The sequence below is a fragment of the Podarcis pityusensis genome (assembly GCF_964106645.2).
Source record: "Podarcis pityusensis genome assembly, chromosome: Z".
Lineage (NCBI taxonomy): Eukaryota > Metazoa > Chordata > Lepidosauria > Squamata > Lacertidae > Podarcis > Podarcis pityusensis.
In genome coordinates, this window is record NC_138044.1 from 335,801 (window position 1) to 349,808 (window position 14,008).

Below are 14,008 nucleotides of genomic sequence, written 5' to 3' on the forward strand. Positions count from 1 at the left end.
TAATAGTAAAAATAATATCAGAAATAATAATAGTAGTAATAATAGTAATAATAGAAATAGTAGTAGTAGTAATAATAACAACAATATCAACAATAACAATATCAATAATAATAATAACAATATCAATAATAGTAATAATAATAGTAGTAGTCGTAATATCAATAATAATAATAGTAGTAATAGTAATATCAGTAATAATAGTAGTCGTAATAATACCAATAGTAGTAGTAGTAGTAATCATAGTAGTAGCAATAACAATATCAATAATAATAATAATAATAATAATAATAATAATAGCAATAATAGTAGTAATAATAATAGTAGTAGTCGTAATAATATCAATTATAATAGTAGTAGTAGTAATAGTAATATCAATAATAATACTTTCAATCAATTTATTTTAATTTACTTTTATTTTTAATTCAATTTAATTTCATTTTTAATTTCATTTACTTTAATTCAATTTATTTGAATTTCATTTCATTTTTGAATTTCATTTCATTTCATTTTTAATTTCATTTCATTTCATTTTTGAATTTCATTTCATTTTTAATTTCATTTCATTTTTGAATTTCATTTCATTTACTTTAATTTTTAATTCAATTTAATTTCATTTTTCATTTCATTTACTTTAATTCCATTTATTTCAATTTCATTTCATTTTTGAATTTCATTTCATTTCATTTTTCATTCCATTTCATTTACTTTCATTCCATTTATTTTAATTTGCTTTAATTTTTAATTTAATTTAATTTTTAATTTATTTTAATTTAATTCAATTTTAATTTTAATTTTAATTTAATTTTTAGTTTAATTTAATTTATAATTTAATTCAATTTAATTTTTAATTTATTTTAATTTAATTTTTAATTTTAATTTAATTTAAAATTTAATTTAAATTAAAATTTAATTCCATTTAATTTTTAATTTAATTTAATTTAATTTTTAATTTAATTCAATCTAATCCAATCCAATTTCATTCAATTTAATTCTGCAAATAAATTTGGGGGGAAATCGAAATATTGGGGGAAATTTCCCCAAAAATTCTCTTACCACAAATTTTTCCGCCAGTTTGTAGTAGGAAAAGTTGAGGGCTTCCGGGTGGAGAGTGACGGAAACGCTTTGGCCGCCGGATCGGACGGGTTTCCCGGAGAGTAAGGCGTGGATCTTGTCAAAGATCTCCTTCAGCTGGGATCCTGGAGGAAGAGGAAGCGGGAAGTTGGGAAACAGGAAGTGGAAAGAGGAAGTGGAGGGGAAATTAGGAAGAAGGTCAAGGGAGGAGAAAGTGGAGGGAAAACTGGGAAACAGGAAAATGAAGGAGGAAGTGGAGGAAAAGGAAGGAGAAAGTGGAGGGAAAAGAAGGTGAGAGGAAGTGGAGGAAAAGGAGGAAGTGGAGGATCGGACGGGTTTCCCGGAGAGTAAGGCGTGGATCTTGTCAAAGATCTCCTTCAGCTGGGATCCTGGAGGAAGAGGAAGCGGGAAGTTGGGAAACAGGAAGTGGAAAGAGGAAGTGGAGGGGAAATTAGGAAGAAGGTCAAGGGAGGAGAAAGTGGAGGGAAAACTGGGAAACAGGAAAAGGGGAGAGGAAGTGGAGGAGAAATTGGGAAGAAGGAAAAGGAATTGGAGGAAACACTGGGAAGTTGGAAAAGGAAGGAGGAAGTGGAGGAAAAGGAAGGAGGAAGTGGAGGAAAAGGAAGGAGGAAGTGGAGGAAAAGGAAGGAGAAAGTGGAAGAAAAAGATGTGGAGGAAAAGGAGGAAAAGGAAGGGTGGAGGAAAAGGAAGGAGAGAGGAAGTGGAGGGAAAGGAAGGAAAGAGGAAGTGGAGGAAAAGGAGGAAGTGGAGGAAAGGGAGGAAGCGGAGGGAAAGGAGGAAGTGGAGGGAAAGGAAGGAGAGAGGAAGTGGAGGAAAGGGAGGAAGCGGAGCGAAAGGAGGAAGTGGAGGAAAAGGAAGGAGGAAGTGGTGGGAAAGGAAGGAGGAAGTGGAGGAAAAAGGAGGGAGGAAAAGGAAGGAGGAAGTGGAGGGGAAATTGGGAAACAGGAATATTTGCTTCAGCTGGGATCCTGGAGGAAGGAAGGAAGGAAAGGAATTAGAGGAGGAGGAAGTTGGGAAACAGGAAGTGGAAAGAGGAAGTGGAGGGGAAATTAGGAAGCGGAGGGTCGGACGGGTTTCCTGGAGAGTAAGGCGTGGATCTTGTCAAAGATCTCCTTCAGCTGGGATCCTGGAGGAAGAGGAAGCGGAGGAATTAGAGGAAGTTGGGAAACAGGAAGTGGAAGTGGAAAATTTGGGAAGTTGGAAAAAGGAAGAGGAAGTGGAGGGGAAATTGGGAAACAGGAATATTTGCTTCAGCTGGGATCCTGGAGGAAGGAAGCAGAGGAATTAGAGGAAGTTGGGAAAGAGGAAGTGGAAGTGGAAAATTTGGGAAGTTGGAAAAAGGAAGAGGAAGTGGAGGGTCGGATGGGTTTCCCAGAGAGTAAGGCGTGGATCTTGTCAAAGATCCACTTCAGCTGGGATCCTGGAGGAAGAGGAAGCGGGAAGTTGGGAAACGGGAAGTGGAAAGAGGAAGTGGAGGGGGAATTAGGAAGAAGGTAAAGGGAGGAGGAAGCGGAGGAAAAGGAAAGAGAGAGGAAGTGGAGGAAAGGGAGGAAGTGGAGGAAAGGGAGGAAGTGGAGGGAAAGGAGGAAGTGGAGGAAAAGGAAGAAGGAAGTGGTGGGAAAGGAAGGAGGAAGTGGTGGAAGGAAGGAGGAAATGGAGGAAAAGGAAGGAAGAAGTGGAGGAAAAAGGAGGGAGGAAAAGGAAGGAGGAAGTGGAGGGGAAATTGGGAAACAGGAATATTTGCTTCAGCTGGGATCCTGGAAGAAGGAAGGAAGGAAAGGAATTAGAGGAAGAGGAAGTTGGGAAACAAGAAGTGGAAAGAGGAAGTGGAGGGGAAATTAGGAAGAAGGTAAAGGGAGGAGGAAGCGGAGGGTTGGAGGGGTTTCCCGGAGAGTAAGGCGTGGATCTTGTCAAAGATCTCCTTCAGCTGGGATCCTGGAGGAAGAGGAAGCGGGAAGTTGGGAAACAGGAAGTGGAAAGAGGAAGTGGAGGGGAAATTAGGAAGAAGGTAAAGGGAGGAGGAAGCGGAGGGTCGGGGGGGTCCCGGAGAGTGAGGCGTGGATCTTGTCAAAGATCTCCTTCAGCTGGGATCCTGGAGGAAGAGGAAGCGGAGGAATTAGAGGAAGTTGGGAAACAGGAAGTGGAAAGGGGAAGTGGAGGGGAAATTAGGAAGCGGAGGGTCGGACGGGTTTCCTGGAGAGTAAGGCGTGGATCTTGTCAAAGATCTCCTTCAGCTGAGATCCTGGAGGAAGAGGAAGCGGAGGAATTAGAGGAAGTTGGGAAACAGGAAGTGGAAGTGAAAATTTGGGAAGTTGGAAAAAGGAAGAGGAAGTGGAGGGGAAATTGGGAAACAGGAATATTTGCTTCAGCTGGGATCCTGGAGGAAGGAAAGAAAGGAATTAGAGAAATAGGAAGTTGGGAAACAGGAAGTGGAAAGAGGAAGTGCAGGGGAAATTAGGAAGAAGGTAAAGGGAGGAGGAAGCGGAGGGTCGGACGGGTTTCCCAGAGAGTAAGGCGTGGATCTTGTCAAAGATCTCCTTCAGCTGGGATCCTGGAGGAAGAGGAAGCGGAGGGGAAATTGGGAAACAGGAAGTGGAAGTGGGGAAACAGGAAAAGGAAGTGGAAGATTTGGGAAGTTGGAAAAAGGAGGAAGTGGAGGAAGATTTGGGAAGTTGGAAAAAGGAGGAAACTGAGGAAAAATTAGGAAGTCGGAAAAGGAAGTGGAGGAAACATTGGGAAGTTGGAACAGGAAGTGGAGGGGAAGTTGGGAAACAGAAAGTGGAAGTGGAAGATTTGGGAAGTTGGAAAAAGGGAGAAAGCAGAGAAAGATTTGGGAAGATGGGGAAAGGAGGAAAAATTGGGAAACAGGAAAAGGAAGAATTGGAGGGGAAATTGGGAAACAGGAAAAGGGAGGAGGAAGTGGAAGATTTCGGAAGTCGGGAAAAGGAGAAAACGGAGGAAAAATTATGAAACAGGAAAAGGGAGGAGAAAGTGGAGGGAAAATTGGGAAGAAGAAAAAGGGAAGAGAAAGTGGAGGAAAAATTGGGAAGAAGGGGGAAAAAGGAGGAAGCGGAGGAAAAATTGGGAAGTTGGGAGGAAGAGGAGGAGGAAAGAGGAGGAAAAGGATGTAAAGCAATGGAAACGCTTTGCCCGCCGGATCGGACGGGTTTCCCGGAGAGTAAGGCGTGGATCTTGTCAAAGATTTCCTTCAGCTGGGATCCTGGAGGAAGAGGAATTAGAGGAAGTTGGTAAACAGGAAGTGGAAAGAGGAAGTGGAGGGGAAATTAGGAAGAAGGTAAAGGGAGGAGGAAGCGGAGGGTCAGAGGGGTTTCCCGGAGAGTAAGGCATGGATCTTGTCAAAGATCTCCTTCAGCTGGGATCCTGGAGGAAGAGGAAGCGGGAAGTTGGGAAACAGGAAGTGGAAGTGGCAGGTTTTGGGAAAGGAAGTGGAAGTTGGAAAAAGGGATTGAGGGAGGAAGTGGAATTGGAGAAAGGAAAAGGCAGCGCAGGAAAAATTGGGAAGAAGGAAAAGGGAAGAGGAAGGGAAATTGGGAAACAGGAAGTGGAAGTGGAAGGTTTTGGAAAAGGAAGTGGAAGTTGGAAAAAGGGATTGAGGGAGGAAGTGGAATTGGAGAAAGGAAAAGGCAGCGCAGGAAAAATTGGGAAGAAGGAAAAGGGAAGAGGAAGGGAAATTGGGAAACGAAAAAGGGATGAAGGGAGGAGGAAGAGGAGGGAAAATTCAGCAGAAGGAACAGGAAAGAGAAAGTGGAGGGAAAACTGGGAAACAAGAAACAGGAAAAGGGGAGAGGAAGTGGAGGAAAAATGGGGAAGAAGGAAAAGGAAGTGGAGGGAAAAGGAAGGAGGAAGTGGAGGAAAAAGATGTGGAGGAAAAGGAAGGAGGAAATGGAGGAAAAGGAAGGAGGGAGAAAGTGGAGGAAAAGGAAGGCGAGAGGAAGTGGAGTAAAAGGAGGAAGTTGAGGAAAGTGAGGAAGCGGAAAGGAGGAAGTGGAGGAAAAGGAAGGAGGAAGTGGTGGGAAAGGAAGGAGGAAGTGGTGGAAGGAAGGAGGAAGTGAAGGAAAAGGAAGGAAGGAGGAAAAGGAAGGAGGAAGTGGAGGGAAAATTGGGAAGTCGGAAAAGGAAGAAGTGGAGGAAAAGGGAGAAGGAAGTGGAGGAAAAGGAAGGAAGAAGTGGAGGAAAAGGAAGGAGGAAGTCGGAAAGGAAACGGCTGACCTGCTCTGGTCGAGATTTGACTGACAGGAGTGGTGACGGCTTTCTGGAGATCCATCTTGATCTTCTTTTCCTGGAAAAGGGGGGTGGAAGAGGAAAAGGATCACCAGCGTTTTGGGATCCCCCTCCCTCCCGTTCCCGGGATTCGGGTCGGGAGACTCGTCCGGGGATCCAGGGAATTATAGAGGGATCTGGGGAATCGCCGAGGGATCCAGGGACTCATCCGGGGATCCGGGGAATGGTCCGAGGATCCAGGGACTTGTAGGGAGATCTGGGAATTGTCTGAGGATCTGGGGACTTGTACGGGGATCCGGGGACTCGTACAGTGATCTGGTGAATGGTCTGAGGATCTGGGGAATCGTACGGGGATCTGGTGAATGGTCTGGGGATCCCGGGACTCGTATGGAGAGCCGGGGAATTGTCTGAGGATCTGGGGAATCGTCCAAGGATCCTGGGACTCGTACGGGGATCCGGGGAATCATAAAGGGACCCAGGTACTCGTCCAGGGATCTGGGAATTGTCCGTGGATTCAGGGACTCGTACGGGGATCCGGGGACTTGTACAGGGATCCAGGGAATTGTCCAAGGATCTGGGGGAATGGTCTGAGGATCCAGAGATTTGTACAGGGATCTGGGGGATCGTAGAAGGATCCGGGGACTCGTCCAGGGATCCGGGGAATTGTCCAGGGATCCGGGGAATCACAGAGGGATCCAGGGGCTCATGCAGGAATCTGGGGAACCGTCCAATAATCTAGGGACTCGTATGGTGATCCAGGGACTCCTAAAAGGATCCGGGGAATCATCCAAGTATCCGGGAAATCATAGAGGGACCCAGGGACTCATCCAGGGATCCGGGGAATCATCCTAAGATCCAGGGACTCGTCCGGGGATCTGCGGAATCATCCGAGGATCCGGGGACCCGTCCAGGGATCCAGGGAACCATCCAAGGATCTGGGGAATCGTAGAGGGATCCAGGGACTCATCCAGGGATCCTGGGAATCATCCTAAGATCCAGGGACTCGTCCGGGGATCTGCAGAATCATCCAAGGATCCGGGGACCCGTCCAGGGATCCAGGGAATCATCCGAGGATCCGGGGAATCGTAGAGGGATCCGGGGACACATACAGGGATCCAGGAAACTGTCCAATGATCCGGGGACTTGTATGGGGATCCAGGGACTCCTCAAAGGACCCGGGGAATGGTCCAAGGATCCGTGGAATCACAGAGGGATTCAGGGACTCGCATGGGGATCCAGGGAACCATCCTAAGATCCAGGGTCTCATCCAGGGAACAGTCTGAGGATCTGGGGAATCATAGTGGGATCCAGGGACTCATCCAGGGATCCAGGGAATCATCCGAGGATCCGGGGAACCATAGAGGGATCCAGGGGCTCCTAAAAGGACCCGGGGAATGGTCCAAGGATCCGTGGAATCACAGAGGGATCCAGGGACTCGCATGGGGATCCAGGGAATCATCCTAAGATCCAGGGACTCATCCAGGGATCCAGGGAACAGTCTGAGGATCTGGGGAATCATAGTGGGATCCAGGGACTCATCCAGGGAATCATCCGAGGATCTGGGGAACCACAGAGGGATCCAGGGACTCATAAAAGGATCCAGGGACTCATACAGGGATCCAGCAAACCCTCCAGGGATCCGGGGGAATCGCCTGGGGATCCAGGGACTCCTAAAAGGATCCGGGGAATCGTCCAAGGATCTGGGAAACCGTCCGAGGATCTGGGGAATCATAGAGGGATCCAGGGACTCATAAAAGGATCTGGGGAATGGTTCGAGGATCCGGGGACTCGTCTGAGCATCCGGGGAATCATAGAGGGATCCAGGAACTCATACAGGGATCTGGGGAACCATCCAATGATCCAGGAACTCCTAAAAGGATCCGGGAAATCGTCCAATGATCCAGGGAATCACAGAGGGATTCAGGGACTTATACAGGGATCCGGGGAATCATCCTAATATCCAGGGACTCGTCCGGGGATCTGCGGAATCATCCGAGGATCCGGGGAATCGTAGAGGGATCCAGGGACTCATACAGGGATCCGGGAAACCGTCCAATGATCCGGGGACTTGTATGGGGATCCGGGGAATGGTCCAAGGATCCGTGGAATCACAGAGAGATCCAGGGACTCGCATGGGGATCCAGGGAACCATCCTAAGATCCAGAGATTCATCCAGGGATCCAGGGAACAGTCTGAGGATCTGGGGAATCATAGTGGGATCCAGGGACTCATCCAGGGATCCAGGGAATCATCCGAGGATCCGGGGAACCATAGAGGGATCCAGGGACTCCTAAAAGGACCCAGGGAATGGTCCAAGGATCCGTGGAATCACAGAGGGATCCAGGGACTCGTATGGGGATCCAGGGAACCACCCTAAGATCCAGGGACTCATCCAGGGATCCAGGGAACAGTCTGAGGATCTGGGGAATCATAGTGGGATCCAGGGACTCATCCAGGGATCCAGGGAATCATCCGAGGATCTGGGGAACCATAGAGGGATCCAGGGACTCATAAAAGGATCCAGGGACTCATACAGGGATCCGGGAAACCGTCCAATGATCCGGGGACTTGTATGGGGATCCAGGGACTCCTCAAAGGACCCGGGAATTGTCCAAGGATCCGTGGAATCGCAGAGGGATCCAGGGACTCGCATGGGGATCCAGGGAACCATCCTAAGATCCAGGGACTCATCCAGGGAACAGTCTGAGGATCTGGGGAATCAAAGTGGGATCCAGGGACTCCTCCAGGGATCCAGGGAATCATCTGAGGATCTGGGGAACCATAGAGGGATCCAGGGACTCCTACAGGGATCCAGCAAACCCTCCAGGGATCCGGGGGGAATCGCCTGGGGATCCAGGGACTCCTAAAAGGATCCGGGGAATCGTCCAAGGATCTGGGAAACCGTCCGAGGATCCGTGGAATCACAGAGGGATCCAGGGACTCGCCTGGGGATCCAGGGAACCATCCAAGGATCCGGGGAACTCCTCCAAGGATCCTGGGACTCATACGGGGATCCGGGAAACAGTCCAGGGATCCCGGAAATCGCCTGGGGATCTGGCGGACGATCCCCAAGGTTGGGGGAGGGGCTACCTGGCGGTCTTTGCTATTGGCCAGGCCGGCAAAGGAATCCACACACTGGTCCAACTGGTCCTGGAGCTGCTGGTACCACTGGAGGGTCTTTTCGTCGGACTTGAGCTGGAGCCCTAAAAAAAGACGATGGATTTCTGTTTCTATTTGCATTTATTTCGATCTATTTCACTGATCTCCAGGACTGAAAGCGGCTTATTTTGATATAAGTATAACTATAAATATAAATATAAATAATTTATATTATTTATAATTTATATTATATATAATTTCGATATATTTCACTGATCTCCAGGACTGAAAGCGGCTTATAAAGATGAATAATTATATTTACATTTAAAATTAAATATAAGTAATAATTATATTTATATTTAAACATAAATATAAATTATAGAGAAAGAGAGATTATATTTATATTTATTTTGATATATAATATAAATATTAATTATATCGAGAGCGAGAGATTATATTTATATTTATTTCGATCTATTTCACTGAAACTGATCTCCAGGACTGAAAATGACTTGCAAAGATTATTCATTTATTTTTATATTTATTTGGATATATTTCACTGAAACTGATCTCCAGGACTGAAAATGGCCTACAAAATTAATAACAACAAATAATACACAATTATTATTATTTCAGCTAATTATTATTATTATTGTTGTTGTTGTTGCTTTGTTGTTTTGTTGTTGTTGTTATTATTTAGTATTATATATTATTATATATTATATATTAAATACTATTATTATTATTTCTATTACAACTGAAAACGAGATTCAGAAGGTCGACAGATCTATCAGTGTCCGAAACTGGGATAATTAGAAATAATTCCCAGTATGAAATAATAAATAATAATAAATAATAGAACATTGTTAATAATAATAATTATAATAATAATAATATTGCAACCAAAAACAGGATTTAGAAGGACAACAGATCTATCAGAGTCCGAAATGGTGATAATTAGAAATCATTCCCAGCATAAAATAATAAATAATAAATAATAGAGTAGTAATAATAACAATAACAACAATAATAATAAATATTATTATTATTATTATTATTATTACTTCTATCGCTACCAAAAATGAGATTTATCAGTGTCCGAAATGGTGATAATTAGAAATCATTCCCAGCATAAAATAATAAATAATAAATCATAGAGTAGTAATAACAACAACAACAATAACAATAATAATAAATATTATTATTATTATTACTTCTATCGCTACCAAAAATGGGATTTATCGGTGTCCGAAATGGGGATAAGAAGAAATCATTCCCAGAATAAAATAAAATATAATAAGCAATAGAATAATAATAATAATAATAATAATAGTAATGTTATGTTGTAAATAAAAAAATCAATTAAATTATAAAAATAAATAATAACAATAATTGCGCCACAAAATAAATAACAATAATAAGAATAATTGCACCACAAAATAAATAATAATAATATGAATTCCACCACAAAATAATAATAATGTTATGTTGTAAATAAAAACTGCAAATAATTTATAAAAATAAATAATAACAATAATTGCGCCACAAAATAAATAACAATAATAAGAATAATTGCACCAGAAAATAAATAATAATAATATGAATTCCACCACAAAATAATAATAATGTTATGTTGTAAATAAAAACTGCAATTAAATTATAAAAATAAATAATAACAATAATTGCGCAACAAAATAAATAACAATAATAAGAATAATTGCACCAGAAAATAAATAATAATAATATGAATTCCACCACAAACTAAATAATAATAAGATTTCCACCACAAAATAAATAATAGTAAGATTTCCACCACAAACTAAATAATAATAAGATTTCCACCACAAAATAAATAATAATAAGATTTCCACCCCAAAATAAATAATAAGAATAAGAATTCCACCACAAAATAATAATAATGTTATGTTGTAAATAAAAACTGCAATTAAATTATAAAAATAAATAATAACAATAATTGCGCCACAAAATAAATAACAATAATAGGAATAATTGCACCACAAAATAAATAATAATAATATGAATTCCACCACAAACTAAATAATAAGATTTCCACCACAAAATAAATAAGAAGAATAAGAATTCCACCACAAAATAATAATAATGTTATGTTATAAATAAAAACTGCAATTAAATTGTAAAAATAAAAAAACAAAGAATGAGAATTCCACCACAAAATTATTAATAATGATAATAACAAATCCACCACACAATAATTAATTAATAAATAATAATAATAATAATAATAATAATAATAATAATAATAATTCCACCACAAAATGAATAATACTATTATTATTATTAATTTTGTGGTGGAATTATTGTTATTATAATATATTATAATAATAATAATATATTATTATAATAATATTTATTATTATTATTATTATTATTATTATTATTATTATTCCACCACAACCGGAATCTCAAAAAACGAACGGAAAGATCATTATATCAAAAACGCACCGTTTTTTCCGGGATTTTCCGGAACTTTCCGGAAGGGGATCTTTTTCCGGATCCTGGCTGCTGGGCGTTTTCTCGTTTTTCTCGTTTTTCGCCTTCTCGGCCGCCGCTTTTTCCGCTTCCTCTTCCTGCTTCCTGCGTTGGGCGGCGAGGGAGATCTCTTCCCGCAAGCCGGAAACGAGATTCCGCATTTCCAGGAGGGCCTGGTCGGCGGAAGCCAGGTCGGCGGGATCGGGGAATCCTCTCTGGGGAAGGAAGGAAGGAGGAAGTGAAAAGGAGGAAGGAAGGAAGGAAGGAAGGAAGAAGGAAGGAAGGGAGGGAGGAAGGAAAGAAGGGGAAAGGAAGAAGGCAGAAAAGGCAAGAAGGAAGGGAAAGGAAGGGAGGGAGGAAGGAAAGAAGGGGAAAGGAAGAAGGCAGAAAAGGCAAGAAGGAAGGGAAGGGAAGAAGGAAGTGAAAGAAGGAAGGCAAGAGAGGGAGGGAGGGAAGGAAGGAAGAAAAAAAGGAAGGAAAGAAATGCAAGAAGGAAGGAAGGAAGGAAGGAAGGAAGGGAAAGGAAGGAAGGAAATGCAAGAAGGAAGGAAAGGGAAAGGGAAGGGGGGGAGGGAGGGAAGGGAGAAAGGAAAGGAAAGAAGGAAGGAAGGAGGAAGGAAGGAAGAAAGGAGAGAGAGAAGGAAAGCAGAAAAGGCAAGAAGGAAGGAAGGAAAAAAGGAAGGAAGGAAGGAAGGGAATGAAATGCAAGAAGGAAAGGAAATGAAAGGAAGGGGAAGGAAGGGAAGGGAAAAGAAGGAAAGGAAAAGGAAGGAAGGAAGGGAAGGGAGGGAGGGAGGAAGGAAATGCAGGAAGGAAGGAAAGGGGAAGGAAGGAAAGAAGGAAGGAAGGAAGGAAGGAAATGCAGGAAAGAAGGAAATGCAAGAAGGGAGGAAGGAAGGGAGGAAGGAAGGAAGGAAGGAAGGAAGGAAGGAAGGAAATGCAAGAAGGAAGGGAAATGAAAGGAAGGGGCAGGAAGGGAAGGAGAAAGGAAAGGAAAAGGAAGGAAGGGAGGGAAGGGAGGGAGGGAGGGAGGAAGGAAATGCAGGAAGGAAGGAAAAAGGAAGGAAGGAAAGAAGGAAATACAGGAAAGAAGGAAATGCAAGAAGGAAGGAAAGGGGAAGGAAGGAAGGAAGGAAGGAACTCACCTCACTCGCCGTCCGCACCAGGGCCGACACCTCCCCGCAGATCCGGTTCCCGCGCTCGGCATAGGGGGCGTAGGCGGGGCCTTGCTGGCCGGCCTCGAACCCGAGTCCCCGATTGGCCTGCAGGAGCTCTTCCTGGGCGGCGTAGAGGCGGCGGAGCCGCTCTTGCCCCGCCTCCCGGCGCTGGAGCTCCGCCTCTTCCTGCCGGAGGCGCCGCTGCTCCGCTTCGCGCAGCTTGCGGCTGAGGAGCTGGGGGGAGAGGGGGCGGAGTCAGTGAGGGAGGGAGGGAGCGAGGGAGAAGAGGAAGGGGAGGAGGAAGTGAAAAGAAGGAAAGGAAGGGAGGGAGGGAGGGAAGGAGAGAGGGAAGGAGGGAAAGAGGGAAGGAAGGAAGGAAGGAAGGAAGGAAGGAAGGAAGGAAGGAAGGAGGGAGGGAGGGAGGGAAGGAGGGAGGGAGGGAAGGAGGGAGGGAGGGAAGGAGGGAGGGAGAGGAGATGGAGTCAAAGAGAGGGAGGGAGGGAGAGGAGGTGGATTCAGGGAGGGAAAGGGGGAGGAAGAGACGGAGGGAGAGAGGGAGAGAGGGAGAGGAGGTGGAGTCAGGGAGGGAGAGGGAGGGAGGGATAGAAGGTGTAGTCAGGAAGGGAGGGAGGGAGGCGGAGTCAGGGAGGGAGGGAGGGAGGGAGGAGTCTGGGAGAGGAGGTGGAGTCAAAGAGGGAGGGAGGGAGGGAGAGGAGGTGGAGTCAGGGAGGGAGGAGGTGGAGTCAGGAAGGGAAAGGAGGCGGAGTCAGGGAGAGAGGGAGGGAGAGGAGGTGGAATCAGGGAGGAAGGAGTCTGGGAGAGGGAGGGAGGGAGAGGAGGTGGGGTCAGAGGGAGAGAGGAGGTGGAGTCAGGGAGGGAGGTGGAGTCAGGGAGGGAGTAGGTGGAGTCAGGGAGGGAGAGGGAGGGAGGGATAGAAGGTGGAGTCAGGAAGGGAAGGAGGGAGGCGGAGTCAGGGAGGGAGGGAGAGGAGGCGGAGTCAGGGATGAAGGACGAGGCATCAGGGAGGGAGGGAGGGAGGAGGGGGAGTCAGGGAGGGAGGGAGGGAAGGAGGGAGAGGAGGTGGAGTCAGGGAGGGAGGGGGAGGGAGGGAGAGGATGTGGAATCAGGGAGGGAGGAGGTGGAGTCAGGGAGGGAAGAGGTGGAGTCAGGGAGGGAGGGAGAGGAGGCGGAGTCAGGGAGGGAAGGAGGGAGGCGGAGTCAGGGAGGGAGGGAGAGGAGGCGGAGTCAGGGAGGGAGGCGGAGTCAGGGATGAAGGAAGAGGACTCAGGGAGAGAGGGAGGGAGAGAGGGAGGGAGAGGGAGGGAGGAGGTGGAGTCAGGGAGGGAAGAGGCGGAGTCAGGGAGGGAGAGGGAGGGAGGGATAGAAGGTGGAGTCAGGAAGGGAAGGAGGGAGGCGGAGTCAGGGAGGGAGGGAGGAGAGGCGGAGTCAGGGATGAAGGAAGAGGCATCAGGGAGGGAGGGAGGGAGGAGGGGGAGTCAGGGAGGGAAGAGGTGGAGTCAGGGAGGGAGGGAGGGAAGGAGGGAGAGGAGGCGGAGTCAGGGAGGGAGGGAGGGAGGGAAGGAGGGAGAGGAGGTGGAGTCAGGGAGGGAGGGGGAGGGAGGGAGAGGATGTGGAATCAGGGAGGGAGAGGAGGTGGAGTCAGGGAGGGAGGCGGAGTCAGGGAGGGAGGGAGAGGAGGCGGAGTCAGGGATGAAGGAAGAGGACTCAGGGAGAGAGGAGGTGGAGTCAGGGAGGGAAGAGGCGGAGTCAGGGAGGGAGAGGGAGGGAGGGATAGAAGGTGGAGTCACAAAGGGAGGGAGGGAGGCGGAGTCAGGGAGGGAGGGAGGGGAGGCGGAGTCAGGGATGAAGGAAGAGGAGTCAGGGAGGGAGGGAGAGGGAGGGAGGAG

The 14,008-nt window shown here is 45.9% G+C and overlaps 2 protein-coding genes across 6 annotated transcripts in view; one reads left to right on the plus strand and one right to left on the minus strand.

The window, feature by feature from the left end:
* GLE1 (GLE1 RNA export mediator) overlaps positions 1–14,008 on the minus strand; it is a gene marked incomplete at its 5' end in the record, with an annotated part of 24,262 nt that overhangs the window by 9,551 nt on the left and 703 nt on the right. Inside the window, 6 exons of the mRNA XM_080991220.1 lie at positions 1,054–1,196; positions 5,323–5,392; positions 8,425–8,564; positions 9,498–9,505; positions 10,918–11,159; positions 12,090–12,335. Coding sequence (XP_080847346.1) covers positions 1,054–1,196; positions 5,323–5,392; positions 8,425–8,564; positions 9,498–9,505; positions 10,918–11,159; positions 12,090–12,335 — 849 coding nt within the window. The remainder of the gene's footprint in view (positions 1–1,053; positions 1,197–5,322; positions 5,393–8,424; positions 8,565–9,497; positions 9,506–10,917; positions 11,160–12,089; positions 12,336–14,008) is intronic.
* LOC308468207 (uncharacterized protein) lies at positions 1,598–5,296 on the plus strand. Of its 5 annotated transcripts, none has more exons than XM_080990197.1 (4): positions 1,598–2,288; positions 2,948–3,077; positions 4,524–5,037; positions 5,234–5,296. In XM_080990197.1, exons 1-3 carry the CDS (start codon positions 1,739–1,741, stop codon positions 4,804–4,806), a joined length of 963 nt encoding a protein of 320 aa, XP_080846323.1. In that variant the 5' UTR covers positions 1,598–1,738; the 3' UTR covers positions 4,807–5,037; positions 5,234–5,296. The 5 variants fall into 5 exon arrangements, 4 of the variants coding, with proteins under 4 accessions (XP_080846323.1, XP_080846324.1, XP_080846322.1 ...); XM_080990198.1 differs by having other exon boundaries at positions 4,524–4,973; positions 5,159–5,296; XM_080990196.1 differs by having other exon boundaries at positions 4,524–5,296.